The 26284-nt window shown below is 42.0% G+C and overlaps 3 protein-coding genes and 1 pseudogene across 5 annotated transcripts in view; 1 reads left to right on the top strand and 3 right to left on the bottom strand.

Moving 5' to 3' along the window:
• Positions 1-26284, bottom strand: part of LOC124044151 (cystathionine beta-synthase-like) — an 882911-nt gene that overhangs the window by 489169 nt on the left and 367458 nt on the right. The gene's annotated exons all lie outside the window — the stretch shown is intronic.
• LOC124044165 (ubiquitin-conjugating enzyme E2 A-like) lies at positions 4656-8264 on the top strand. Of its 2 annotated transcripts, XM_046363666.1 has the most exons (6): positions 4662-4985; positions 5642-5722; positions 6671-6696; positions 6958-7047; positions 7144-7232; positions 7441-8264. In XM_046363666.1, exons 1-6 carry the CDS (start codon positions 4942-4944, stop codon positions 7567-7569), a joined length of 459 nt encoding a protein of 152 aa, XP_046219622.1. In that variant the 5' UTR covers positions 4662-4941; the 3' UTR covers positions 7570-8264. The 2 variants fall into 2 exon arrangements, with proteins under 2 accessions (XP_046219623.1, XP_046219622.1); XM_046363667.1 differs by lacking the exon at positions 5642-5722 and having other exon boundaries at positions 4656-4985.
• On the bottom strand, positions 8967-14477 carry LOC124044158 (inhibitor of growth protein 1-like). 2 transcript variants are annotated; one of them, XM_046363656.1, is made up of 4 exons: positions 14316-14477; positions 13811-13975; positions 13306-13454; positions 8967-9836 (listed from the first exon to the last, which is right to left on the bottom strand). In XM_046363656.1, exons 2-4 carry the CDS (start codon positions 13947-13949, stop codon positions 9201-9203), a joined length of 924 nt encoding a protein of 307 aa, XP_046219612.1. In that variant the 5' UTR covers positions 13950-13975; positions 14316-14477; the 3' UTR covers positions 8967-9200. The 2 variants fall into 2 exon arrangements, with proteins under 2 accessions (XP_046219612.1, XP_046219613.1); XM_046363657.1 differs by lacking the exon at positions 14316-14477 and adding an exon at positions 14107-14248.
• LOC124042631 lies at positions 15112-16506 on the bottom strand (annotated as a pseudogene).

Below are 26284 nucleotides of genomic sequence, written 5' to 3'. Positions count from 1 at the left end.
GACCCTGGGTGCTCTGGACCCTCTGTTTGATTGCATATTACATGACCCATTTGTTAAATAATGGGTTTGAGTTGTACTCAATGCACCTGTACTTACTGCAACAAGTCCCCGTGTTTGCATAGTGAGTGTTATTCAACACCATTGACCACCCAGGTGCCTGGCAACTGCACGGGAACACTTTAGGCAATGGATTTATGCTCTGTCCCTGTGCAGGTGTGTCCTGGCTGACATGCGCAGTGTGGTCTAGGCCTCCATAATGGGACAAATCGACATCTCTTTTATATGTACACTGAACCAAAATATAAACAGTGTTGTAAAGTGTTGGTCCCATATTTCATGAGATGAAATAAAAGATCCCAGAAATATTGCATATGGACCAAAAACATTGCTCTCAGATTTTGTGCAAAAATGTGTTTACATCCCTGCTAGTGAGCATTTCTCCTTTGCCAAGATAATCCATCCACCTGACAGGTGTGGTATATCAAGAAGCTGATTAAATAGCATTTTTATTAATTTATTAAACATTTTTATTTCACCTTTATTTAACCAGGTAGGCCAGTTGAGAATAAGTTCTCATTTACAACTGCGACCTGGCCAAGATAATGCAAAGCAGTGCGACAAAAACAACAGAGTTACACATGGAATAAACAATCGTACAGTTAATAATACAATAGTAAAATCTGTAAACAGTGTGTGCAAATGAAGTAAGGAGGCAAGGCAATAAATAGGCCAATAGTGGCGAAGTAATTACAATTTAGCAATTTACACTGGAGTGATATGTGCAGAATAGGATATGCAGGTAGAAATACTGGTGTGCAAAAGAGCAGAAAAACAAAACAAATATGGGGATGAGGTAGGTAGTTGGTTGGATGGGCTATTTACAGATGGGCTGTGTACAGCTGCAGCTCTGTAAGCTGCTCTGACAGCTGACGCTTAAAGTTAGTGAGGGAGATAAGTCTCCCTCAGTAACTTCAGAGATTTTTGTTCCAGTCATTGGCAGCAGAGAACTGGAAGGAAAGGAGGTCAAAGTAGATGTTGGCTTTGGGGACGACCAGTGAAATATACCTGCTGGAGCTCGTGCTACAGGTGGGTGTTGCTATGGTGACCAGTGAGCTGAGATAAGGCGGAGCTTTACCTAGCAAGGACTTCTAGATGACCTGGAGCCAGTGGGTTTGGCGACGAATATGTAGCGAGGACCAGCCAACGAGAGCATACAGGTCACAGTGGTGGGTAGTATATGGGGTTTGGTGACAAACGGATGGCACTGTGATAGACTACATCCAATTTGCTGAGTAGAATGTTGGAGGTTATTTTGTAAATGACATCGCCGAAGTCGAGGATCGGTAGGATAGTCAGTTTTACGAGGGTATGTTTGGCAGCATGAGTGAAGGAGGCTTTATTGCGAAATAGTAAGCTGATTCTAGATTTAACTTTGGATTGGAGATGCTTAATGTGAGTCTGGAAGGAGAGTTTACAGTCTAACCAGACACCTAGGTATTTGTAGTTGTCCACATATTCTAAGTCAGAACCGTCCAGAGTAGTGATGCTGGACGGGCGGGCAGGTGCGGGCAGCAATCGGTTGAAGAGCATACATTTCGTTTTACTAGCATTTAAGAGCAGTTGGAGGCCATGGAAGGAGTGTTGTATGGCGTTGAAGCTCGTTTGGAGGTTTGTTAACCCAGTGCCCAAAGAAGGGCCAGATGTATACAGAATGGTGTCACCTGCGTAGAGATGGATCAAAGAATCACCCGCTGCAAGAGCGACATCATTGATATATAAGGAAAAAGAGTCGGCCCGAGAACTGAAACCTGTGGCACCCCCATAGAGACTGCCAGAGGTCCGGACATCAGGCCCTCCAATTTGACACTGAACTCGGTCAGAGAAGTAGTTGGTGAATCAGGTGAGGCAGTCATTAGAGAAACCAAGGCTGTTGAGTCTGCCGATAAGAATGCGGTGATTGACAGAGTCAAAACCCTTGGCCAGGTGATGGAGATGGCTGCACATTACAGTCTTTTATCGATGGCGGTTATGATATCGTTGAGGACCTTGAGCGTGGCTGAGGTACACCCGTGACCAGCTCGGAAACCAGATTGCATAGTGTGAAGGTACGTCGGGATTCGAAATGGTCGGTGATCTGTTTGTTCACTTGGCTTTCAAAGACCTTAGAAAGGCAGGGTAGGATAGATATAGGTCTGTAACAGTTTGGGTCTAGAGTGTCTCCCCCTTTGAAGGGGGGGGCGGGGGGATGGATGACCGCGGCCGCGTTCCAATCTTTAGGATGTGATCATTACACAGCTGCACCTTGTGCTGGGGACAATAAAAGGCCACTAAAATGTGCAGTTTTGTCACAACACAATGACACAGATGTCTCAAGTTTTGAGGGCGCGTACAAATGGCATGCTGACTGCAGGAACGTCCACCAGAGCTGTTGCCAGAGAATTGAATTTTCATTTCTCTAACATAAGCCACCAACTTTGTTGTAGAGAATTTGGCAGTACGTCCAACCGGAACACAACTGCAGACCATGTGTATGGCGTTGTGCGGGCGAGTGGTTTTCTAAAGTCAATGTTGTGAACAGAGTGCCCCATGGTGGCGTGGGGTTATGGTATGGGCAGGCATAAGCTACAGACAATAAACACAATTGTATTTTATCGATGACATTTTGAATGTACAAAGATACTGTGATGAGACCCTGAGTCCTATTGTCGTGCCATTCATCCACCGCCATCATCTCATGTTTTAGCATGACAATGCACGCCCCCATGTCGCAAGGATCTGTAAACAATTCCTGGAAGCTGAAAATGTCCCAGTTCTTCCATGGCCTGCATGTACGACAACTTCACACAGCCATTGAAGATGAGTGGGACAACATTCCACAGGCCACAATCAACAGCCTGACCAACTCGATGCAAAGGACATGTTTCAATACGTGGACAACTACAAATACCTGGGTGTCTGGTTAGACTGTAAACTCTCCTTCCAGACTCACATTAAGCATCTCCAATCCAAAATGTAATTTAGAATCAGCTTCCTATATCGCAACAAAGCATCCTTCACTCATGTTGCCAAACTGACCATCCTACTGATCCTTGACTTCATCTATAAAATAGCCTCCAACACTCTACTCAACAAACTGGATGCAGTCTATCACAGTGCCATCCGTTTTGTCACCAAAGCCCCATACACTACCCACCATTGTGACCTGTACGCTCTCGTTGGTTGGCCCTCGCTTCATACTCGTCGCCAGATCCACTGGCTACAGGTCATCTACAAGTCTCTGCTAGGTAAAGCCCCGCCTTATCTCAGCTCACTGGTCACCATAGCAGCACCCACTCGTAGCACGCGCTCCAGCAGATATATCTCACTGGTCACCCCCAAAGCCAATTCCTCCTTTGGTCATCTTTCCTTCCAGTTCTCTGCTGCCCATGACTGGAACGAATTGCAAAACTCTCTGAAGCTGGAGACTCACATCTCCCTCACCAGCTGTCAGAGCAGCTTACAGATCACTGCACCTGTACATAGCCCATCTGTAAACAGCCCATCTATCCACCTACCTCATCCCCATACTGGTATTTATTTATTTATTTTGCTCCCCAGTATCACTACCTGCACATTCATCTTCTGCCAATCTACCATTCCAGTGTTTAATTACTATATTGTAATTACTTCGCCACCATGGCCTATTTATTTCCTTAACTTACCTCATTTGCACTCACTGTATATAGATTTTTTGTTTTCTTTTGTTCTACTGTATTATTGACTGTATGTTTTGTTTATTCCATGTGTAACTCTGTGTTGTTGTATGTGTCGAATTGCTACGCTTTATCAGGTCGCAGTTGCAAATGAGAACTTGTTCTCAACTAGCCTACTTGGTTAAATAAAGGTTAAATCAAATAAATAAAACATCATATACTGACTGGTTTTCTGATCCACACCCCCTTTTTTGTGTGACAAAAGATGGATATTGTTGCATGTTGAGTTTATTTTGTTCAGTATAATTCCATTGGTACTAGTATGATTCTCCTGACATGTTCAGAACTTATGATCACACACCACAGGATAGAAAGAATACAGGTAAGATTGCATAACAGAATGCAACAATATGCAGGCAGCTATAATATGTTGTACTGAACTGCTACCGAATAGTTGGATGCATGAAGCGATTTACTCATTTGCCAAGCACTAACTTGCCTTTAAATGTAACTAGGCAAGTCAAGAACAAATTCGTATTTACAATGATGGCCTACACCGGCCAAACCCGGACGATGCTGGGCCAATTGTGCGCCGCCCTATGGGACTCCCCAGCACGGCCGGTTGTGATACAGCCTGGAACAAAACAGTACATTTATTTGTAATACCTTTACATTGTTAGTTTACGATGTCTACTCCGGAAAGAAGACGACTGATCTTTCCATATACTATTCACGTGTGCCAACACCCGTTTGTCAGCTGTCACCCAGGCCTGGCCGACCTTGATCGCTGGACATTTATTGACCTCACTGTACAAACACCACGTCATTGTAACCACGCCCCCCGTCAAACACGATCTCAGAGCCAAAGGACAAAAAAGAAAAATAGGGTGAGACTATGTAATTGGACACGTATTAAACATTGTTTTTTGATACATCATACGCCATTCAATTCACACACTTAAGGAAGAAGTAACACATTCAAGGGAAAATACATTAAAAGCTAAATTATCTAATGTATCGTTTTACTTAAGAAGAATACACAAAATACGTCGCCTATTTGCTGAAGTGGTATCGCCTAATAAACCACGCACTAGCGGCTAGGGTAGGAGGATAGGATTTCAGAGGCGACAGCGAAAAAGGAACTGAATGTTGTTGTAAACAACATTAACCAGTTAGCTATATTAAAAATACATTTAGTGTAAACAAAACAGTACATTTATTTGTATTACCTTTATATATTTCGTTTACGATGTCTACTCCTGCAAGAAGACGACTGATGAGAGATTTTAAGCGGTGAGTTGAACATTTTCCACTGGTGGTGTTAATGATATGCCTGAAGCTAGCTTGTCAGCTAAGGGTACTTGGCTAGCTTGCTAACGCGACCAAGTCATCCATCCGTCTATTTGATATTTGGTGTTTTATTTAGTTTAACAAATTTGCTATGTTGCCTTTGAAAAAAGCGGATGCTTTACACAACAGTCTGCCGCTAAAGTCGACCCTAAAACATTAGCGACTTATTTCGTCAGCAAGCTAGTTTGCTTACAAGACTTGACTAGCCAGCTAATGTTACTCGGCTAGCTAAGAAAACAACTCGCTCTCTCCAAGGCGAGTCACCGTAGTTAACTCGCAAACGAACCGGAGTTAAATTAACTAGACGTCATACAATTACTCAGGTTGTGTTTAATATTTCGAGGGATATTTTTTTTGCGACATTCTTGAACTTCATATCAAACCATGCATAACGTTTATGAATACGACTGACTTTTAGCTAAACACTAATCTCGGGTTTCTGCGTTGGTTGATAATATTGCAAGTAAATTAAGAGTACACTAATTCAGTAATGTTATAATATACTAGAGCTATCAGTTTGAAAATAGGGCTAACAGTTGCTTAAGTTAGGTAGCAAGTCATTTGAAACGTGGAAGTTGTTTTTCCTCGGACCCCCATAGGCTACAAGAAGACCCTCCGGCTGGTGTCAGTGGTGCCCCTTCCGAAAACAACATCATGGTGTGGAATGCAGTCATATTCGGGTAAGACGATAAAGCGCAACCGGTCCAATGTGCACATTCAGACTGTTCTCTGTCACAGATGTTCAGTACAAATATTACATTAACACCTAGCAAAATATCTACTCATAAGGAGCCTAGCGATTACCTTCAATCCTTAAGATCCAAGGACCGTGTGTTCATTTCAGAGGTAACAGTAGACTGGCCGAGAACAGCCAAATACTCCATTTTTAAACGTGAATCGAGTCAACTGAATCGAGTTCAATAAATATGAAGCCCTTTACGTTCATATCACAAGTATTAACACAAATGCAAAAAATAAAAATAATAATAATACTGTTTTAACCGGTTTTATCACAGTTGCAGCCGACAGTATTTTTCAGTGACAACACGTTTCTGGCTGCCTTTCGTTATACACAGGTGTTCCGCGCATGCTAAAGAGCTAAGTACCACAAGTTGTCGCTCTGTCTTAAGTAAACACAGGCTCTAACATGGAGCTATGGCGGTGTGGGAACTCTAACCCTAGAAAGGTGTGTTTCTATTTGTGTTTTACTCGCAGATATGAAAGATAGTCCTTATGCTCCCAAAATGATACCACAAGTGATGCATGTTAATGTTCAGACCTAGCGTCAGGGCTCTTAACAAAACTCCCCTGTACAGAAGACGCTTTCTTCCAATGACTCTTATGTGTAATATCATGGAACTGGGTGAGAGTCATGGTAAAGGACTATGTAACACCATGCTCCATCAGCAAATATTGCTGAGTTTGGGTTCTGAAACAGCCTTTGCTAGTTATTGGTCATTTTGTGAGAGCCAGCTCATGTCAAGACCTTTTTAGGCCAATGATACCAACAATTATGTGAATTATCTGCTCATTGTAATGTTCCTTCATCTGTATAACTTATTTATGGGGAACTGACACATTAATATTTCATGCACACACATACTTAACGTATTTATTTCCCTTTACAGCCCAGAAGGGACACCTTTTGAGGATGGTGAGTACAGCACTGTACACCCCATTCTTTCTATTTGCATACTCTGTGCAGTTAAGGTTTGTGTGACATAATTGTTGATTTGATAAATTCCACATGAAGTAGGCTAGAGCAGTCAATCATCAACTCCCTGTTTTATCTAACAGAGGTATTGCAGATAATGCAACAGCTGTAATTGCAAAAACATGTTTTCTAACATTCTTGGTTGCGTGATATTAGCCGTGGTTCTAATTCATATTTCCCTCCATCTTTTATATGTTCCAGGAACATTTAAGCTCACTGTTGAGTTCACAGAAGAATACCCCAACAAACCCCCCACAGTGCGATTTGTGTCAAAGATGTTTCATCCAAATGGTATGTTGTCACAACGAAAGTAGCAAAACATTCCGATAATGATTAGTATTGCCTACAAAGATTAACACTATTTTTACCCTTCCATTTTATTTACAGTGTATGCAGATGGGAGTATATGTCTGGACATTCTACAGAATCGATGGAGTCCAACCTATGACGTATCATCCATTCTTACCTCAATCCAGGTAGACACATTTATCATGTTTTCCATGCATCCTCCTGTCAACATTTAGTCCTACTTCGACGGAGCAGAGATAAGCCACAACAGCCCTTAGACTTCCCATACTGAAGTGCCATGGTGCACTACTGTTATGCCAAACTCTGTGTGCTGTAGAATGCCTGTCTCATTTACTCTGTTGGCCTATCACCCCTCTCTCCCTTCCCTCCTCCCAGTCCCTGCTAGACGAACCAAACCCCAACAGTCCAGCCAACAGTCAGGCGGCCCAGCTTTACCAGGAAAACAAGAGGGAGTACGAGAAGCGTGTGTCGGCCATTGTAGAACAAAGCTGGAGGGACAGTTGACCAGACCCTCTCCCTTCGGTCCTCCTCTGTCCCCAGCACTGCGCTGTGTGTGACTCGAGTTCTAGTGGAGTACATCTTCATTTAGTTTTTCTTTTTAAGCTTTTATGCACTTTACCTCTCCCTTCCCTTGTAGAACCTCTTTTTTTCTGACACGCTTGGAGTGATTGTTATTTTATTTTTTTGTATTTTCCCCTCATGTTTTGGCCTATCGGGACGTATGTGCTGAATCTCGCCTTTGCCACTACGCTCTTCATTTGAGGAACATTTTTGGATATCAATTACCTTGCCTCATCCCTTCACTGAAACAAATGAGTTGGACTAATTTGTTTAAAGTTTGGAAGAAATATCAATTATGATAACCTAGCTTGTAGGTTCCTTCTTTGGTGTGCTCCCCTTACTTTATATCAAGCTAATTTTACAAAGCAGCATCTGAGCTATCAAGCTCTACCTTTCTTTGGACAATTGCTGCCCGTGTTCATCCTAAACACCCTGATTGAGAATCAGACCCACAAGCTTAACCCATGTCTTTGCTGTGTTGTGAGCTCTGTTACATGCATGACAGTGAGTGCATTCATGTTGTTCAGTACCCTCAATGTATATAGGAAAACATACATCTGGATTTATGTACAGATTTTGCACTGGTTGTTCATGTCATTTTTTTCCAGCACTTGTAAATAAAGGCAAAACTACCTTTACTTTGACCGTAGTACTGTTTCTCTTGGATACTGACAGTAAACCATGTGCTCCCTACAGTATTCATCAAGCCATTCTATATTTAGCTTTGTGGCAAATAATGTGATATCAGTGATCTGTGAAACCAGCTTCAAAGTTCATGGAACACTATTGAAGCAAACCTTAATGAGAACTCCACATCTAAAACCAATCACAATTGCAGAACCGCGTGGAGTGATTGTGTACATACAACACCAAATAACACGAGTTCTTGCTTTGCTATTTGACTGGCAGTATGCAAAGAGCAGAGGGGGATGTCATTTGCAGAACCCCTTGGTAAGGATTTTAGGCTAGATTTCTATATGATGTAAAATTGGCTTTCATAAATACTTTTAATACTGTAGTTAGACTAGATACATTTAATTAACCTTACTGGTGTCAAGTGAAAGTCCTCATTTACATTTAAGTCATTTAGCAGACACTCTTATCCTCATGAACACAGACAGGCCCATTGCCAAGGGGATTTGATGCCATGCACTCGATAAAACATTTCCAACTTAAGAGATGATTAAGTGTCTTCAATGCATTTTGCTAGGGCAGTAATGGCTCTTCAATGCATTTTGCTAGGGCAGTAATGGCACTTCAATGCATTTTGCTAGGGCAGTATTGGCTCTTCAAGCAAAGGGCAGTCACATCTCAGATACAAAGACAACAGGAAGTTCAGATGTCGATTAATTTTTTATTTGTTCAGAAGAGCATTAAGGTTGCATGCATGATACAGCAACGTCAATCATTGGTGTGGCCATTTGATAAAAATAATCTCTCGTGAACCAGGATGTCCATCTTCCAGTACAGCATTTACTAAAATAAGTCCCTCTTTCCAATTCATTTTCAAACAGCATTGGGTGTAGAAAAAAACTAGCCTAACATGACAATGTCCGCTGGGCTAGGTAGAGAAGCTACCTGTTGTAGGTCCTTTCCTTCTTCGCCCTCTCTAGGGCCTTGTCCATTGTCTTCTCATTCTCGCCCCTGCATTTGGGGCAGAACCACTTCCCCTTGGGCTTGTGATGTAGCGCCACACAGGAGAAGTGGAACCACTCGATGAGACACTCGTTGTTATCACAGCCAATCATCTCACCGTAGGATACCTGTTCACACAGGCAGTAAGTGGGCTCATCTGGGTCGATGGGCAGGTCTAGGGGTGACACCTCCCTCTCTGACTTGCCCTTTGACCTCTTCTTCTTCTTGGACGACAACATTTTGGCCCTCTTCTCTCTGGGAACCCCCATGGCCACCTCATCCACATAACCCATGCTTCCACAGCTCTCCCAATTCTCTCCGCTTTTCTGCCGCCGTGACCGTTTCCCGCCAGACTTGTCCCCCCCGCCGACTGAGCACGGTGTCACCTCGTCACGCCTCTTGTCATGGTGACCAGCTTTGCCCGGAGTTGTTGTTTCTGCCGACGGTGCTATGGAGGCTGCGGTCGTTGTCATGGCAGTTGATGTGGGTACATGGGTATCAGGGTTCTCCTTGGAGGTGTGGAGGAGCTCAGAATGCCAGTCCACCTGTCTGCTACAGTTCTCCACCAACTCCACCTGGAACAGTACAGAGTGAGTATATATATATATATATTTTACACACTGTGGGTTTTGATCAGTGAGGTGACATGCAGTACCAGTCAAAAGTTTGGATAACCCACTCATTCCAGTTTTTTTTTTTTTTTTACATTGTAGAATAAGACAAACTATGAAATAACACATGGAATCATGTAGTAACCTATTTTTTATTTTTACATCAAAATATATTTTAGATTCTTCAAAGTAGCCACCCTTTGCTTTGGACAATATTGGCAACCTCTCAACAAGGTTAATGAGGTAGTTAACTGGAATGAATTTCAATTAACAGGTGTGCCTTGTTAGTTAATTTGATCCAATGAGTTGTTGCGACAAGATAGGGTTGTTACACAGAAGATTTCCAAATATGGCTAAAGACCAAGAACAGCTCAAATAAGCAAAGAGAAACGACAGTCCATCATTACTTTAAGACATGAAGGTTAGTCAATGCGGAAAATGTCAACTTTTCAAGTTTCTTCAAGTACAGTCGCAAAAACCATCAAGCACTATAATGAAACTGGCTCTCATGAGGACCGCCAAAGGAAAGGAAGACCCAGAGTTACTTCTGCTGCAGAGGATAAGTTCACTTGAGTTACCAGCCTCCGAAATTACAGCCCAAATAAATCCTTTAGAGTTCAAGAGACATCCCAACATCAACTATTCAGAGGAGACTGTCAATTTGCTGCAAAGAAACTACTAAAATTATGCCAATAAGAGACTTGCTTGGGCCAATTTGAGATTTCTTGTTTCCAACCCTTGTGTGTTTGAGATGCAGAGTAGGTGAACGGATGATCTCCGCATGTGTGGTTCCCACAGTGAAGCATGGAGGAAAGTAATGTTAATTTTGATAGTTTACTTCGCTACTTGAATCATCTCTCCGCCCTGTTCTCCGTTCCACACACAGACACGCCCCCTGTCACTGAAGGAGCGCATTTGACTTTCATCAACCACGACACGAGACACTTGCGTTCAGTCAAGAATGCGGTTTTCACTTTGCTTATAAATAATCAACTAGCGTTCTATAATGACACTATAAGTTTGTGTTTCTTACATCAGTAAACAGCTAGTTTGTCAATTTCTTAGCAAGTTGCCCTAAATCTTGTGGGACGCTAATTATTAGCCGCTAATGCTAATAGCTACTGAGTAAGAGCAAACGTAGCTAGCTAATAAAGGTGATTGTGTAGACCTAAATCAGCATGTTGTTTGTGCAACAGCATCTTCTAAATCAATGAGGAATATGCAAAGCAAGAATGTTAGCTTCATGAAGTAGCTAAGAGAAAACATGCAACGTAGCCAAAGCTCATAGGGTCCCCTAGGAAACACTTATCAAAACTTTAGTTCCTACCCTGCCACAATAACGCCTCCCTGGCATTTTAATTAGTTGCCATCTCAAACACTGTATTCAAAATGCCCACTATTATATTCTAACTATAGATTTAGAATAGTCATTCTATTTCCAAGATCCCAACAGTTTTGCTCTAATTCGCAAGTCAAATCACAATTGCAACATTTGGTTTAAAAAAAAGTCCTTGATTATTTGCCCATATCATGCAGCCCTATGTGGCAGTGTGGGGATTCTCAATTGAGCAGTGGTTGTAAAGTACTTCTTGAAAGTGTTTTTACTTAAGTATTTTTTGGGGGGTATATGTACATTATTTTTACTCCATACATTTTCTCTGACACCTAAAAGTACTCGTTACATTTTGAATGCTTAGCAGGACAGGAAAATGGTCTAATTCACACAATTGTCAAGAGAATATCCCATGTCATCTAATGCCTCTGATCTGGCAGACTCAAACACAAATGCTTTGTTTGTAAATTATATCTGAGTGTTGGAGTGGTGCCCCTGGCTATCTGTAAATAAAAACAAGAAAATGGTGCCACCTGGTTAAGGAATTTGAAACGATTTATACTTTTACTTTGATAGCTAAGTACATTTTATCAATTACATTTACTTTTGGTACTTAAGTATATCTAAAACCAAATACTTTTAGACATTTACTCAAGTAGTATTTTACAGGGTGAATACCATTTACTTGTGTAATTTTCCTTTTACTCAAGTATGATAATTGGGTACTTTTTCCACCACTGCAACTGGGTGCAGGGAATGCAGAAGTGATAAGTGCTGAAATGTGTTTTGGTTGAAGTTTAATTGAACAGTATAAAACAATCTGAATGGAGAAAGACTCATTGAAATCACTTAGAATGTACGTGTTGCCACCCTAGGATCACTCACTACTCACAAAGCAAACATAGAACTTTGATTATTAAAAACTAAAAATACCATACCATATTCTAATATTTTTGACATATCACTTAGCCCTAAGTGGGACTGTTTTTCTACAGGACAATGACCAAAACACACCTCCAGGCTATGTAAGGGTTATTTGACCAAGGAGAGTGATTGACTGCTGCATCAGATGACCTGGCCTCTACAATCACCTGACCTCAACCCAATTGAGATGGTTTGGGGTGAATTGGACCGCAGAGTTAAGGAAAGCAGCCAACAAGTGCACAGCTTGTGGGGGAATTCCTTCAAGACTGTTGGAAAAGCATTTTGGTTGAGAGAATGCCAAGCATGTGCAAAGCTGTCATCAAGGCAAAGGGGGCTACTTTGAAGAATCTCAAATATATTTAGATTGGTTTAATACTTTGTTGGTTACTACATGATTCCAGATGTGTTATTTCATAGTTTAGATGTCTTCACTATTATTCTACAATGTAGAAAATAGTAAAAATAAAGAAAACCCCTTGAATGTGTAGGTGTCCAAACCTTTGACTGGTATTGCAAGTTGGTCAAGGAGAGTGACCAATATGGGCTTTGTTGCAGCCTCATCCATCAATATTATTGCTTTTCAAGTTGGAAAATCATGATCCTGAAGTTTGTCCTGTCCACAGGACAGTTGAGCTAACGTAGGCTGATGTGATTAGCATGAGGTTGTAAGAAACAAAACAAAAAAGATTCCTAGGACTTAGACATACCTGATATGGGCAGAAAGTTTAAATTCTTGTTAATCTAACTACACTGTCCAATTTACAGTAGCTATTAGAGTGAAATAATACCATGTTATTGTTTGAGAAGAGTGCACAATTATGAACTTGAAAATGTATGAATAAACCAATAAGGCACAGTCGGGCAGTCTTGATACAACATTTTGAATAGATATGCAAGACTTCACTGCATCACTCAGACTTTGCACATAAAGTGCTGCTATATAGTGGCAAATTCTGAAATGCACCTGGGCTAGAATAATTCATTATGCCCTTTCTATTGCATTTCATGTCACTTTTTTCCTTTTGCATTTTCTTTTACCAGATCTAATGTGTTATAAATTCCTTTCAGATTTTCACAAAAAAGTGTTTCCTTTAAAATGGCTTTTAAGGCAAAGTTCAAAGTTATATAAAAATTGTCCATAAACAATAATAGAGGCAGCCAGCCACGTTCACCCACCATCTGCCCAGCAATCTGGATCTTCTCATCTCCCAGCTCCTGGCTGCGGATAAGAGCTCTCTGGATGGCCAGCTGAAGTCTATGCCGCTGGAGAGGGTCGGACTCCCGACTGTAGCGCTCATAAACGTCATCCAGCTCTTGCAGGCCATCTGAGGCAGGCAGGCCATAGGATGCAAGAGACAGAACAAACATGGCCCATAGATAGCGTAAAGTGGATGGAGTGGCAGTTTTATTATGGAGCTAAACAAACGTGTATTACTCTAGTAAGCTAAATACAGTTACATAACTTGAAACGAATATTGTTTTAATTTGACAGAATAGTAGACACCTTTTATTCAAATTGTGCATCTGGACGCCAGTACCCAGGTACTGCTATAAACTAGCAGCGTAACTTCAGCTTGCTAGGTTAACAGACTAGTAGCAGTTATGTAAACTGGATATATTGATTAACGTTACCTAGCAGGTAACTAGCAAAGTTGGTCAGTGGGTGAAACGTGAGATTTACCTTGATACGTCGCATCAATTTCCTTCATAAGCGACACACTCCTCTGTAGGTCGAAAGGCAGTGATTCGACCAAATCCAAATATTCTTCCACATAATTTGAAACGACGTGGACCGGGTCGCCGTTAGCCGGATTTAACATTCTCGTCAGTCAATGTCCACACAAAGCTGTCCACAAAAAAAATCAAAATGTTACACAGAACATCCTTCTACAACATTATGGCACACAGAACATCCGAAACTCAATTCTACAGTACACGTTGGGCGAATAAATAACACATATTTGCAATCTCTTTTACGTTTAAGGTGACCTTTTCCCTCGCTGTATCCATGAAACCTAGTTCCACTATCTAACGTTTAACGGGAGGAAGCTTCAGGCTCTTATAGAGCCTGCTGTGTTAGCGAACTAGCGACCATTAGCTAGTAGCAGTAACGTCGTTACAGCCTTCATACTGATTACGGTCTGAACACGCTAATGAAGCAATGCAAACGACCCATTTTTACTCACCAGAAACGTTATATTTTTTTCCGCTTACTGAAGCTCATACAATGTATTCAATCCAACTGGAGAATATTCTAACGGTGCATTGATTAGAGCGTGAAGAACAGTAAACTTGAGTTGAACAAGTAAACCGGTGTTTTGCGCATGCGCATCCTGTGAAACAAACTCGGCATGTGTCGATTTGTTTTTTTGTGAAGATACTTTTTCGGCAACGACGTTTGAATCTGTTTTTAAGTATTGTTTTAGTGCATTTAGTTTACAATTATGCAGATCTTGCGAAAATGGTTGATGCCTGACATGTTGATGTTACATCTTAGCTTGATACAGTTCCATAGTTTTGCTCTGATGTTATGAAGGCGATAACCCGCCATATCGTAAATACAATGTATGCGCCCTCAGGTGGCAGTATGACAGAATGACAATTATTTAAAATGTAAACAAAGTTTCTCTCCATCGCAGGCATTTCGCACTGTTTGAGCTGACAGTTATCATTGATACATTGGATAATCTAACTCTGTGCAACACTGTGAGGGAGGTAGAAGACAGAACAAAGAAGTTAACTTTCAAACAACATTTTAATATTTACAATGTAAAAGATGTTTATGACAAAAACAGGAGACCACACCGGTGCCATACTGTCACTAAGATTCTATTCCGGATGACAGTAAAGATAGAGAATGGATTCTCAGGATTCCCACGGAAGAGTGTGTCGTTATGTCTATGTACAGTATGTATGCATGTATGTAAGTGTATGTACAGTACGTATGTGAGTATCTTGGACCCCTGTAGACTGTTCTCAGCTCTAAAATAGTTTTTTGAAGGCCTAGCTGATCTCCTGGATCATGTCTGTGGTGGTGGCTCGCCAATGTTTGTGAAAGGCCTGTCTGTTACACTGTCTGGTCAGAGAACAGGCCCCGAACGCTGCCACCACTGACGGGTTCACACTGAGGCAGAGATTGGAGAACATATTACAGTTACGGCAATGACAAATAAACTGTCCAATTAGGCCAACTAAGTAACAATGGCAGCCCCTTCTAATGTTCTCATATAACTATATTATTTTTGGCCATGTCAGTGTTTAAGCACATAATGGTAATGAATATGGTACCTTTTGGTCATGTCTGCTGAGGAGGTGTATGCCCAGTGTGCCAGCACTCCCAGAGAGCCAGATAGGAGGTCACCTTGTCCCCCACACCTACACCCGCTGCCCTCCTGTCTGCACAAGATCACTGGACGTCACAGAGACACAGGACAGTCAGAGCTTTACAGGAAATTGTGTGAATGTCGCATTTAGTCTAAGTGTAGCTGTGCGTGACAGACACTAACCCTTGTTGCCGTCAGTGATAAGGTCGTCCTCCCCCTTGAGCACCACAGTCAGGTTGCCCATGGCAACACTGAGCTCCATGGCACTCCTCTGATGGTCACTGCTATCCAGAGGCTCATAGTGCTGAAAAAGACAGACAGACAGTAGGATAATGATAAACACACAACACACACAGAGCTGAACTGGCAGACTCACCATAGCCTCATACAAATGGGTGAATTCCATGTAGTTGGGAGTGAGGATGCCCTTCTTGTACCCTTGGATGACTGATGGTTGCTGAGCAACCAGCCACAGCCCGTCCTATCGGTGGAACATACAATCACTGCACATATTTGTGAAGAAATCTAAATCTATTAAAAAAGTGAAAATATGTTTTGTGTACAGTACTTACTGCATCAATAACTATAGGGATATCTCTTGCTTTGGACTTCTCAATTACTTCCTGAAGAGAAAAAAAAGAGTCATGAAAACATTGGTAATATGTCAACTGTCAACTAAAATTGACTGTTTGTGTGTGTGTGTGTGTGTTCAGTGTCCCATGTGCCTTGGCGGTTTTCAGCAGCATTTCGTCTCTGCCCAGCCCCGGGCCCACCACCAGGCAGTGAAGTCTGGGGAGCCATTTCTCTATCTCCTCCACTGCATTGGGGCTGTCCCTATAGATAATATTAACACAGTTATCATCAACAAAGACATCCATTATATGCACACCGCTTACAAATAGGTTTCCATTCCTAGGCAGAACTTACAGCACTGGATGAACTATGAGCTCCGGACTGTAGGATTTGATCACTGTCGCTGCAGCTTTAGCACAGAATACGTGTGACACGTCGGCCCCCTGGGAAGTGGTCTTCTGTAGCTCAGTTGGTAGAGCATGGCGCTTGTAACCCCTCCCGGGGGTAGAATGTATGCACACATGACAGCAGCTAAATGGCATATATTATTATTATTATTATATTATTATTACATATATTATAAGTGATACAGCAGAGGTTTTGTCGTCATATCAATGTCTCCACCAGAGTAGAAAATGACACAGGACCAAGAAAGCTACTTTGTGCTTACCACTTTCAATGCAGAGATAGCAGCAAAGTACGGAGCTCCTGTATACCTTACCATGACAAGAAAAACAATCAGAAAGAAGGATGGAACGAAAGGAGGATACAAAGAAGAACATTTTAGAATATCTTTGGTACCTCACACAATATGGGTATACTCCAAAACCTGCTATGTATTACCCTTACAGAAGTCTTTTCTGTCCATAAGAAACATTTGGATTGGTGGAAGAGGCAGGGCAGGAGCAAGGAAGGAGGGTGGACAGTTTCGCCCTTTTTCTTTCCCCGACATGAGTTTGTGGTGTTTTGCTTTGAAAATAGAAGTAAAAAATCATGTAAAAAATGTAAAAGTAAAAAATATATGTGCCAATATAGGTCTGACAGCGATCTCCATTTTGAAGTAGTTCATTTTCTTCTTCACGATTGGCTGATCCCTCCTGATGTCCTGGTTGGACATGACTCCAACAGGGTTATCAGGAGGGATCAGCCAATAAAGTCGGACATTCCACCCAGTTGACTACATTAAAATGGTGGAAGCCCTCAATGGCTCTTTTCATGCTAACATGGCCTGAAGGCCACTAGAGGCCTCCAGAGCTATATAATATACAGTATAATATCAAATCGTATTAGTCACATGCACCGAATACAACAAGTGTAGTAGACCTTACAGTGAAATGCTTACTTATGAGCCCCTAACCGACAGTGCAGTTTAAAAAAATACAGATAGGAATAAGAGATAAAATGTAACAAGTAATTAAAGAGGAGTAGTAAAAAAACACATTATATATATATATACAGGGGGGGTGCCGGTACAGAGTCAATGTGCAGGGGCACCGGTTAGTTGAGGTAGTATGTACATGTAGGTAGAGATAATTGAAGTGACTATGCATAGATGACAACAGAGAGTGGCAGTGGTGTGTGGGGGGGGGAGGGGGGCAATGTGAATAGTCTGGGTAGCTATTTGACTAGATGTTCAGGAGTCTTATGGCTTTGGGAGTAGAAGCTGTTTTGAAGCCACTTGGCGCTCCGGTACCGCTTGCCTTGCGGTAGCAGAGAGAACATTCTATGACTAGGGTGGCTGGAGTCTTCTTAGAGCCTTCCTCTGACACCGACTGGTATAGAGGTCCTGGATGGCAGGAAGCTTGGCACCAGTGATGTACTGGGCCGTACAGTCTACCCTCAGTAGTGCCTTGCAGGTGCCATACCAGGCAGTGATGCAACCAGTCAGGATGCTCTCAATGGTGCAGCTGTAGAACCTTTTGAGGATCTGGGGACCCATGCCAAATCTTTTCAGTCTCCTTAGGGGTAATATACAGTACCAGTCAAAAGTCACAAGATATTTTTGGTATTTATTATGGATCCCTATTAGCTGATGCCAAGGCAGTAGCTACTCTTCCTGGGGTCCGGCAAAATGAAGGCAGTTAAACAATTTTGAAAACATTACAATACATTCATTACATAATTCACAACACACTAAATGTGTGCCCTCAGGCCCATAGTCCACTACCAGATATCTACAATGCAAAGTCCATGTATATGTGTGTGTGTATAGTGAGTATGTTATCGTGTGTGTGTGTATGCATGTGTCTGTTTGTGTTACTTCACACAGTCCCTCTGTTTCATAAGGTGTATTTTTACCTGCTTTTTAAATATGATTCTAATGCTTGCATCAGTTACCTGATGTGGAATATAGTTTCACGTAGTCATGGCTCTACGTAGTACTGTGCGCCTCCCAAAGTCTGTTCTGGACTTGGGGACTGTGCAGAGACCTCTGGTGGCATGTCTTGTGGGGTATGCATGTGTGTCCGAGCTGTGTGCTAGTATTTTAAAACAGACAGCTCTGTACCTTCAGCACCTCTTACAAAAATAAGAAATTAGGAAGTCAATCTCTCTTCCACTTTGAGCCATGGGAGATTGATGCATGTCATTAATGTTGTTGTTAGTGTTAAGGCAGAGCAGCACTTTATTATGGACAGACTTCTCCCCATCTTAGCTACTGTTGTATGTTTTGACCATGACAGTTTACATTCCAGGGTTACTCCAGGCAGTTTAGTCACCTCAACTTGCTCATTTTACACATTATTCATTATGAGATGTAGTTGAGGTTTAGGGTTTAGTGAATGATTTTTCCCAAATACAATGCTTTTAGTTTTGGAAATATTTAGGACTAACTTATTCCTTGCTACCCATTCGAAACTAACTGCAACTCTTTAAGTGTTACAGTCCTTTCAGTCACTGTAGTAGCTGACGTGTATAGTGTTGAGCCATCCTCATACATAGGAACACTTGCCTTACTCAAAGCCAGTGGCATGTCGTTAGTAAAGATTGAAAAAAGCAAGGGGCCTAACAGCTACCCTGGGGAATTCCTGCCTCTACCTGGATTATGTTGGGAGACGCTTCCATTAAAGAACACCCTCTGTGTTCTGTTAGACAATTAACTCTTTATCCACATTATGGCTTTACACCCACTTCCATAACACATACGTTTTTCCAGCAGCAGACTATGATCGATAATATCAAAAGCTGCACTGAAGTCTAACAAGACGACACCCCCCCCCCCCCCCCAATAATTTTATCATCAATTTCTCTCAGCCAATCAGCCTGAGAGGCTGGAAGTTCAATATGTAGCTAGATGTAGTAGGCTAATGTTAACCAGGTAGCCTAAGACAACAAAAACTAAAAGTGTGTACTGTATGACAGAGTCATGGACCATTTAGGCTGTATCACAACCGGCCGTGATTGGGAGTCCCATAGGGCAGCGCACAATTCACCCAGCGTCGTCCGGGTTTGGCCGGTGTAGGCCGTCATTGTAAATAAGAAATTGTTCCTAACTGGACTTGCTTAGGTTATAAAAATAAAAGGTTATAAAAAAAGGAGAAAAAAAAATACATTTAGGCAACATGAAAGAGGAGGATGGCAAATGGCAAAGTCGGGTGAGTCAACATGTTTTTTCTACTTATGCACACATACACAGAAGTCAGTAACATGGACAGCCACATGATATCTACCTTACGTTGATTGGATTAAATTATTTTTGGAATCTTTTAGTTGTCGCTGTATTAGACGAAGCATAGGTGATTTGATGATGTAGAAATGTTGAAGTTGAAATGGTGCTGGAATTAGTGGAGGCAGCTCCCGTTTCCCTTGCAATAACTATAACATTAACTTGACTGATCGTGCTGTAGGTCACGTTACTGTTTGTTACATGCAATATGCTTTGTGGACTTCACCAGACAGATGTTGCTCTCTGGCTTGTGATGAAACAAAGGAGTGGTTTAATTTATTCTGCCACGGTGTCTTCTTATTGCCTCGGCATATATATATATACATATATATACATACATATATACACACACACACACACACACACACACACACACACACACACACACACACACACACACACACACACACACACACACGTATGTGAACACCCCTTCAAAATGAGTGAATTCGGCTATTTCAGCCATACCCATTGCTGACGGGTGTATAAAATCGAGCACAAAGCCATGCAATCTCCAAAGACAAACATTGGCAGTGGAATGGCCTTACTGATAAGCTCTGTGACTTTCCAATAAGTCAGTTCATCAATTTGCTGCCCTGCTAGAGCTGCCCCGGTTATTGTGAAGTAGAAATGTTTAGGAGCAACAATGGCTCAGCTGCGAAGTGGTAGGCCACACAAGGTCACAGAATAGGACTGACGAGTGCTGAAGCGAGTAGCGCATAAAAATAGTTTGTCCTCGGTTGCAACACTCACTACAGAGTTCCAAACTGCCTCTGAAAGCAACATCAGCACGTGAACTGTTCATATGGAGCTTCATGAAATGGGTTTCCATGGCCGAGCAGGCGCACACAAGCCTAAGATTCCCATGCGCAATGCTAAGCGTTGGCTGGAGTGGTCTAAAGCTCGCTGCCATTGGACTCTGGAGCAGTGGAAACACGCTTCACCATCTGGCAGTCCGACAGACTGCCCCAATGCTACCTGCCCCAATGCATAGTGCCAACTGTAAAGTTTGGTGGAAGAGGAATAATGGTCTGGGGCTGTTTTTCATGGTTCGGGCTAGGCCCTTTAGTTCCAGTGTAGGAAAATATTAACACTACAGCATACAATGACATTTTAAGGCCATTCTGTGCTTCCAACTTTGTGGCAACAGTTTGGGGAAGCCCCTTTCCTATTTCAGCATGACAATTTCCCCATGCACAAAGTGAGGTCCATACAGAAATGGTTTGATGAGATCGGTGTGGAAGAACTTGACTGGCCTGCACAGAGCCCTGACCTCAACCCCATCTAACACCTTTGGGATGAATTGGAACGCCGACTGCAAGCCAGGCTTAAATCGCCCAACCTCTCTAACACTCTTGCGGCTGAATGGAAGCATGTCCCCGTAGCAATGTTCCAACATCTAGTGGGAAGCCTTCCCAGAAGAGTGGAAGCTGTTATAGCAGCAAAGGGGTGACCAACTCCATATTAATGCCCATGATTTTGGAATGAGATGTTTGACGAGCAGATCCACATACTTTTGCTCATGTAGTGCATATTAAGGTGGCAAGGCATATGAACTAACAGGTTATGGAGCAAACAACTCAATTATCACAACACACTTTTTCTCCCTGGCTTGGCTTCCCCAGTAATTTTACCCACACACAGCTACTGCAAGGGACATATAGGTCAACAAATATATTTGGTCGCTATTCATCTGATTGCTAAAGTTGATTTTAAAAAAATCCATTAACCAGCCATCTATGTTGAAACTTCTGGTGGAAGCTAGCTAACGGTAGCTTACTCCTACCAACAGAGTTTACCTTAGCTAGCAAGCAAACAAGCAAGGTGGACTCCAGCTAGATTTCAAGAAAATTAGCTAGCTACATAATTGGTAGCTATATTCTAAAGACTAGTCATTTACTGACAATGACTATTTTTGTCAAACTACTTTGTTCCCCTGCCTGTTTATTTATGCATGTATGTGTGACATAAAGTTGTCAAGAAAAATGCACCTCCTAATTTTACTGCAAATAGTCTGTTGTTTTCATATCATTTGGCTGATTAGGGGGCTTGTGCACATTTACATGTGTTACTGGCTAAGATCATTCTTATTCATGTTTTTGTTGTATTTCAGGTGGTGGCATTGCTGACAGGCCAGTATGCTGACAGGCCAGTATACTGATAGGCCAGTATACTGATAGGCCAGGAGCCATATTCACAATGAATCTCAATGAAGGAGTACTAATTTTAGGATCAGTTTTGCCTTCACACTGAGTACAATTACATTGTCAATGAAGTTATCCTAGATAACCATCCCCACTCAGACGCTTTGTGAATATGGGCCTGTGGAAGAAAGCTGTTGCTAAATACCTTGCACAGCAGTCATTTCACCACAGGACCCTAGAGCAGGGGTAGGCAACCCTGTTCTTGGAGTGCCACAGGTACTGCAGGATTTTAGTTTGCTTCGTTGCGGAACGGTTTGTACTGAATGCCACGTTTTCCCAAAACGTTCTTGAACAGACTTTGAGATACGTTTGCTCCGTTGGGTGGGTGTGGCTTGAAGCAATGAGTGAGGTATTTTAAAGGGCAGCGGTGCTTTTTGAACCCACAACCCAACCCCTCCCTGTTTTTCAAATGGTCGTTCAGTACAGCTACATTTCCATTCAACAGAATGTTCTATTAAGTTTTTATGTGCTGAACGCAGCCCTGACCAACTCAGCTAATTGATCAGCGACTGGTTAAATTCAACACACCTAGTCTTCCAGGTCGGTTAAATCAATCATTGACTAATCATTGACCGGCCCGAAAGGCATTAGTCAATGCTTATGAACTGAATATTGAATGTGAATTTCAACCTATCAAATTACATTTTATTGGTCACATAAGCATATTTAGCAGATGTTATTGCGGGTGTAGCGAAATGCTTGTTTTCCTAGCTTCAACAATGCAGTAATGTCTAACAATTCACAACAGTACACACAAATCTAAAAGTAAAATAACGGAATTAGGAAATATATAAATATTAGGATAAGCAATGTCTAAGTGGCATTGACTAAAATACAGTACAGTATATACATATGAAATGAGTAAAACAGTATGTAAACATTATTCATGCGACCAGTGATTCCATGTCTATGTACATAGGGCAGCAGCCTATAAGGTGCAGGGTTGAGTAACCAGGTGGTAACCGGCTAGTGATGGCTATTTAACAGTCTTTTGGCCTTGCGATAGACTGACAAACAGCTTCTCTGAACAGGCTGGTAATCCGGCCTACTACTGTTGTATCATCTGCAAACTTGATGATTGAGTTGGTGCATGGCCACGCAGACATGGGTGAACAGGGAGTATAGGAGGGGGCTGAGTATGCAAGGTGGAGGTGAAATGATCCTTAACTAGCCTCTCAAAGCACTTTATGATGATGACAAAAATGAGTGCTACGGAGCGATACTCATTTACTTCAGTTACCTTTGCTGTCTTGGGTAAAGGAACAATGGTGGACATCTTGAAGCAAGTGGGGACAGCAGACTGGGATTGGGAGAGATTGAATATGTCTATAAACACTCCAGCCAGCTGGTCTGCGCATGCTCTGAGGACATGGCTAGGGATGCCGTCTGGGCCGGCAGACTTGTGAGGGTTAACACGCATAAATGTCTTACTCACGTCGGCCACGGAGAAGGAGAGCCCACAGTCCTTGGTAGCTGGCCGTGTCAGTGGCACTGTGTTATCCTCAAAGCAGGCAAATGTGTTTAAGCTTGTCCCGGAGCAAGACGCCACGTCGCGGACACTGACTGGTTTTCCCTTTGTAGTCTGTGATTGTCTGTAGACCCTGCTACATCTCGTGTCTGAGCCGTTGAATTCCTCTTTGTCTCTGTACTGACATTTTGCCTGCTTGATTGCCTTATGGAGGGAATAATTGCACTGTTTGTATTCAACCATATTCCCAGTCACCTTGCCGTGGATAAATGCGGTGGTTTGCGCTTTCAGTTTGGTATGGGTAGGTTTTAATAGTCACAGTAGGAACGACATCCCCTATACACTTCCTGAAGAACACTAACAAAATGGTTGAATTGTTCAGCAACATGGGCAGGAAATTCTAATATTTATTTTATTTATTTATTTCACCTATATTTAACCAAGTAGGCTAGTTGAGAACAAGTTCTCATTTGCAACTACGACCTGGCCAAGATAAAGCAAAGCAGTTCGACACATACAACAACACAGAGTTACACATGGAATAAACAAACATACAATCAAGAATACAGTAGAATAATATATATACAGCATCTGCAAATGAGGTAGGATAAAAGAGGTAAGGCAATAAATAGGCCATGGTGGTGAAGTAATTACAATATAGCAATTAAACACTGGAGTGGTAGGGTGTGGAGAAGATGAATGTGCAAGTAGAGATACTGGGGTGCAAAGGAGCAAGATAAATTAATTAATTAATACAGTATGGGGATGAGGTAGATTGGATGGGCTATTAACAGATGAGCTGTGTACAGGTGCCGTGATCTGTGAGCTGCTCTGACAGCTGGTGCTTAAAGCTAGTGAGGGAGGTAAGAGTCTCCAGCTTCAGAGATTTTTGCAGTTCGTTCCAGTCATTGGCAGCAGAGAACTGGAAGGAGAGGCGGCCAAAGGAAGAATTGGCTCTGGGGGTGACCAGTGAGATATACCTACTGGAGCGCGTGCTACGGGTGGGTGCTGCTATGGTGACCAGTGAGCTGAGATAAGGCGGGGCTTTACCTAGCAGAGACTTGTAGATGACCTGGAGCCAGTGGGTTTGGCGACGAGTATGACGCGAGGGCCAGCCAACGAGAGCATACAGGTCACAGTGGTGGGTAGTATATGGGACTTTTGGTGACAAAATGGATGGCACTGTGATAGACTGCATCCAATTTGTTGAGTAGAGTGTTTGAGGCTATTTTGTAAATGACATCGCCAAAGTCGAGGATTGGTAGGATGATCAGTTTTACGAGGGTATGTTTTGCAGCATGAGTGAAGGATGCTTTGTTGCGATTAGGAAGCCGATTCTAGATTTAATTTTGGATTGCTTAATGCGAGTCTGGAAGGAGAGTTTACAGTCTAACCTGACACCTAGGTATTTGTAGTTGTCCACATATTCTAAGTCAGAACCATCCAGAGTTGTGATGCTAGGCAGGTGCGGGCAGCGATCGGTTGAAGAGCATGCATTTAGTTTTACTTGCATTGAAGAGCAGTTGGAGGCCACGGAAGGAGAGTTGTATGGCATTGAAGCTCATCTGGAGATTAGTTAATACAGTGTCCACAGAAGTGCCAGAGGTATACAGAATGGTGTTGTCTGCGTAGAGGTGGATCAGTAGGGATGACCAGGGACGTTCTCTTGATATGTGTGTGAATTTGACCTTTTTCCTGTACTGTTAAGCATTCAAATTGCTTGACACCCCTTCATTATCATATCGGAGGAATGAATACCGAAATAAATGAAGAATAAAATGAAATAAAGTGTGATTCATTATTTAAATAATATTTTATCTATTTATGTGTGCAATTATTCACTCATCCATTTATTTATTTATATATTTATGTGTGCATTTATTTATCTATTTATATGTGCATTTATGTATTTATTTATTTAAGTTTGGACACACCTACTCATTCAAGGGTTTTCCTTATTTTTACTATTTTCTACATTGTAGAATAATAGTGAAGACATCAAAACTATGAAATAACACATATGGAATCATGTAGTAACCAAAAAAGTGTTAAACAAATCCAAATATATTTTATATTTGAGATTCTTCAAAGTCGCCACCCTTTGCCTTGATGACAGCTTTGCACACTCTTGGCATTCTCTCAACCAGCTTCATGAGGTCGTCACCTGGAATGCATTTCAATTAACAGGTGTGCCTTGTTAAAGTTAAGTTGTGTAATTTCTTTCCTTCTTAATGTGTTTGAGACAATCAGTTGTGTTGTGACTAGGTAGGGGTGGTATACAGAAGATAGCCCTATTTGGTAAAAGACCAAGTACATATAGCAATTACAGCTCAAATAAGCAAAGAGAAACGACAGTCCATGATTACTTTAAGACATGAAGGTCTGTCAATGCGTTTCTTCAAGTGCAGTCGCCAAAACTGGCTCTATGATGAAACTGTCTCTCATGAGCACCACCACAGGAAAGGAATACCCAGAGTTACTTCTGCTGCAGAGGATAAGTTCGTTATAGTTAATTGCACCTCGGATTGCAGCCCAAATAAATGCTTCACGGAGTTCAAGTAACAGACACATCTCAACATCAACTGTTCAGAGGAGACTGCGTAAATCAGGCCTTCATAGTCAAAATGCTGCAAAAAAAACACTACTAAAGGACAACAATAATAAGAAGAGACTTGCTTGGGCCAAGAAACACGAGCATTGGACATTAGACTGATGGAAATCTGTCCTTTGGCCTGATGAGTCCAAATTTGAGATTTTTTATCTCTGCATGTGTGATTCCCACCGTGAAGCATGGAGAAGGAGGTGTGATGGTGTGGGGATGCTTTGCTGGTGACACTGTCTGTGAATTGTTTAGAATTCAAGGCACACTTAACCAGCATGGCTACCACAGCGATATGCATTCCCATCTGGTTTGTGCTTAGTG

This window comes from Oncorhynchus gorbuscha, linkage group LG09, assembly GCF_021184085.1.
Source record: "Oncorhynchus gorbuscha isolate QuinsamMale2020 ecotype Even-year linkage group LG09, OgorEven_v1.0, whole genome shotgun sequence".
In the NCBI taxonomy this organism is placed as follows: Eukaryota; Metazoa; Chordata; class Actinopteri; order Salmoniformes; family Salmonidae; genus Oncorhynchus; species Oncorhynchus gorbuscha.
The sequence above is the reverse complement of the archived record's forward strand: the minus strand, read 5'-3'. Positions and strand labels throughout refer to the sequence as shown.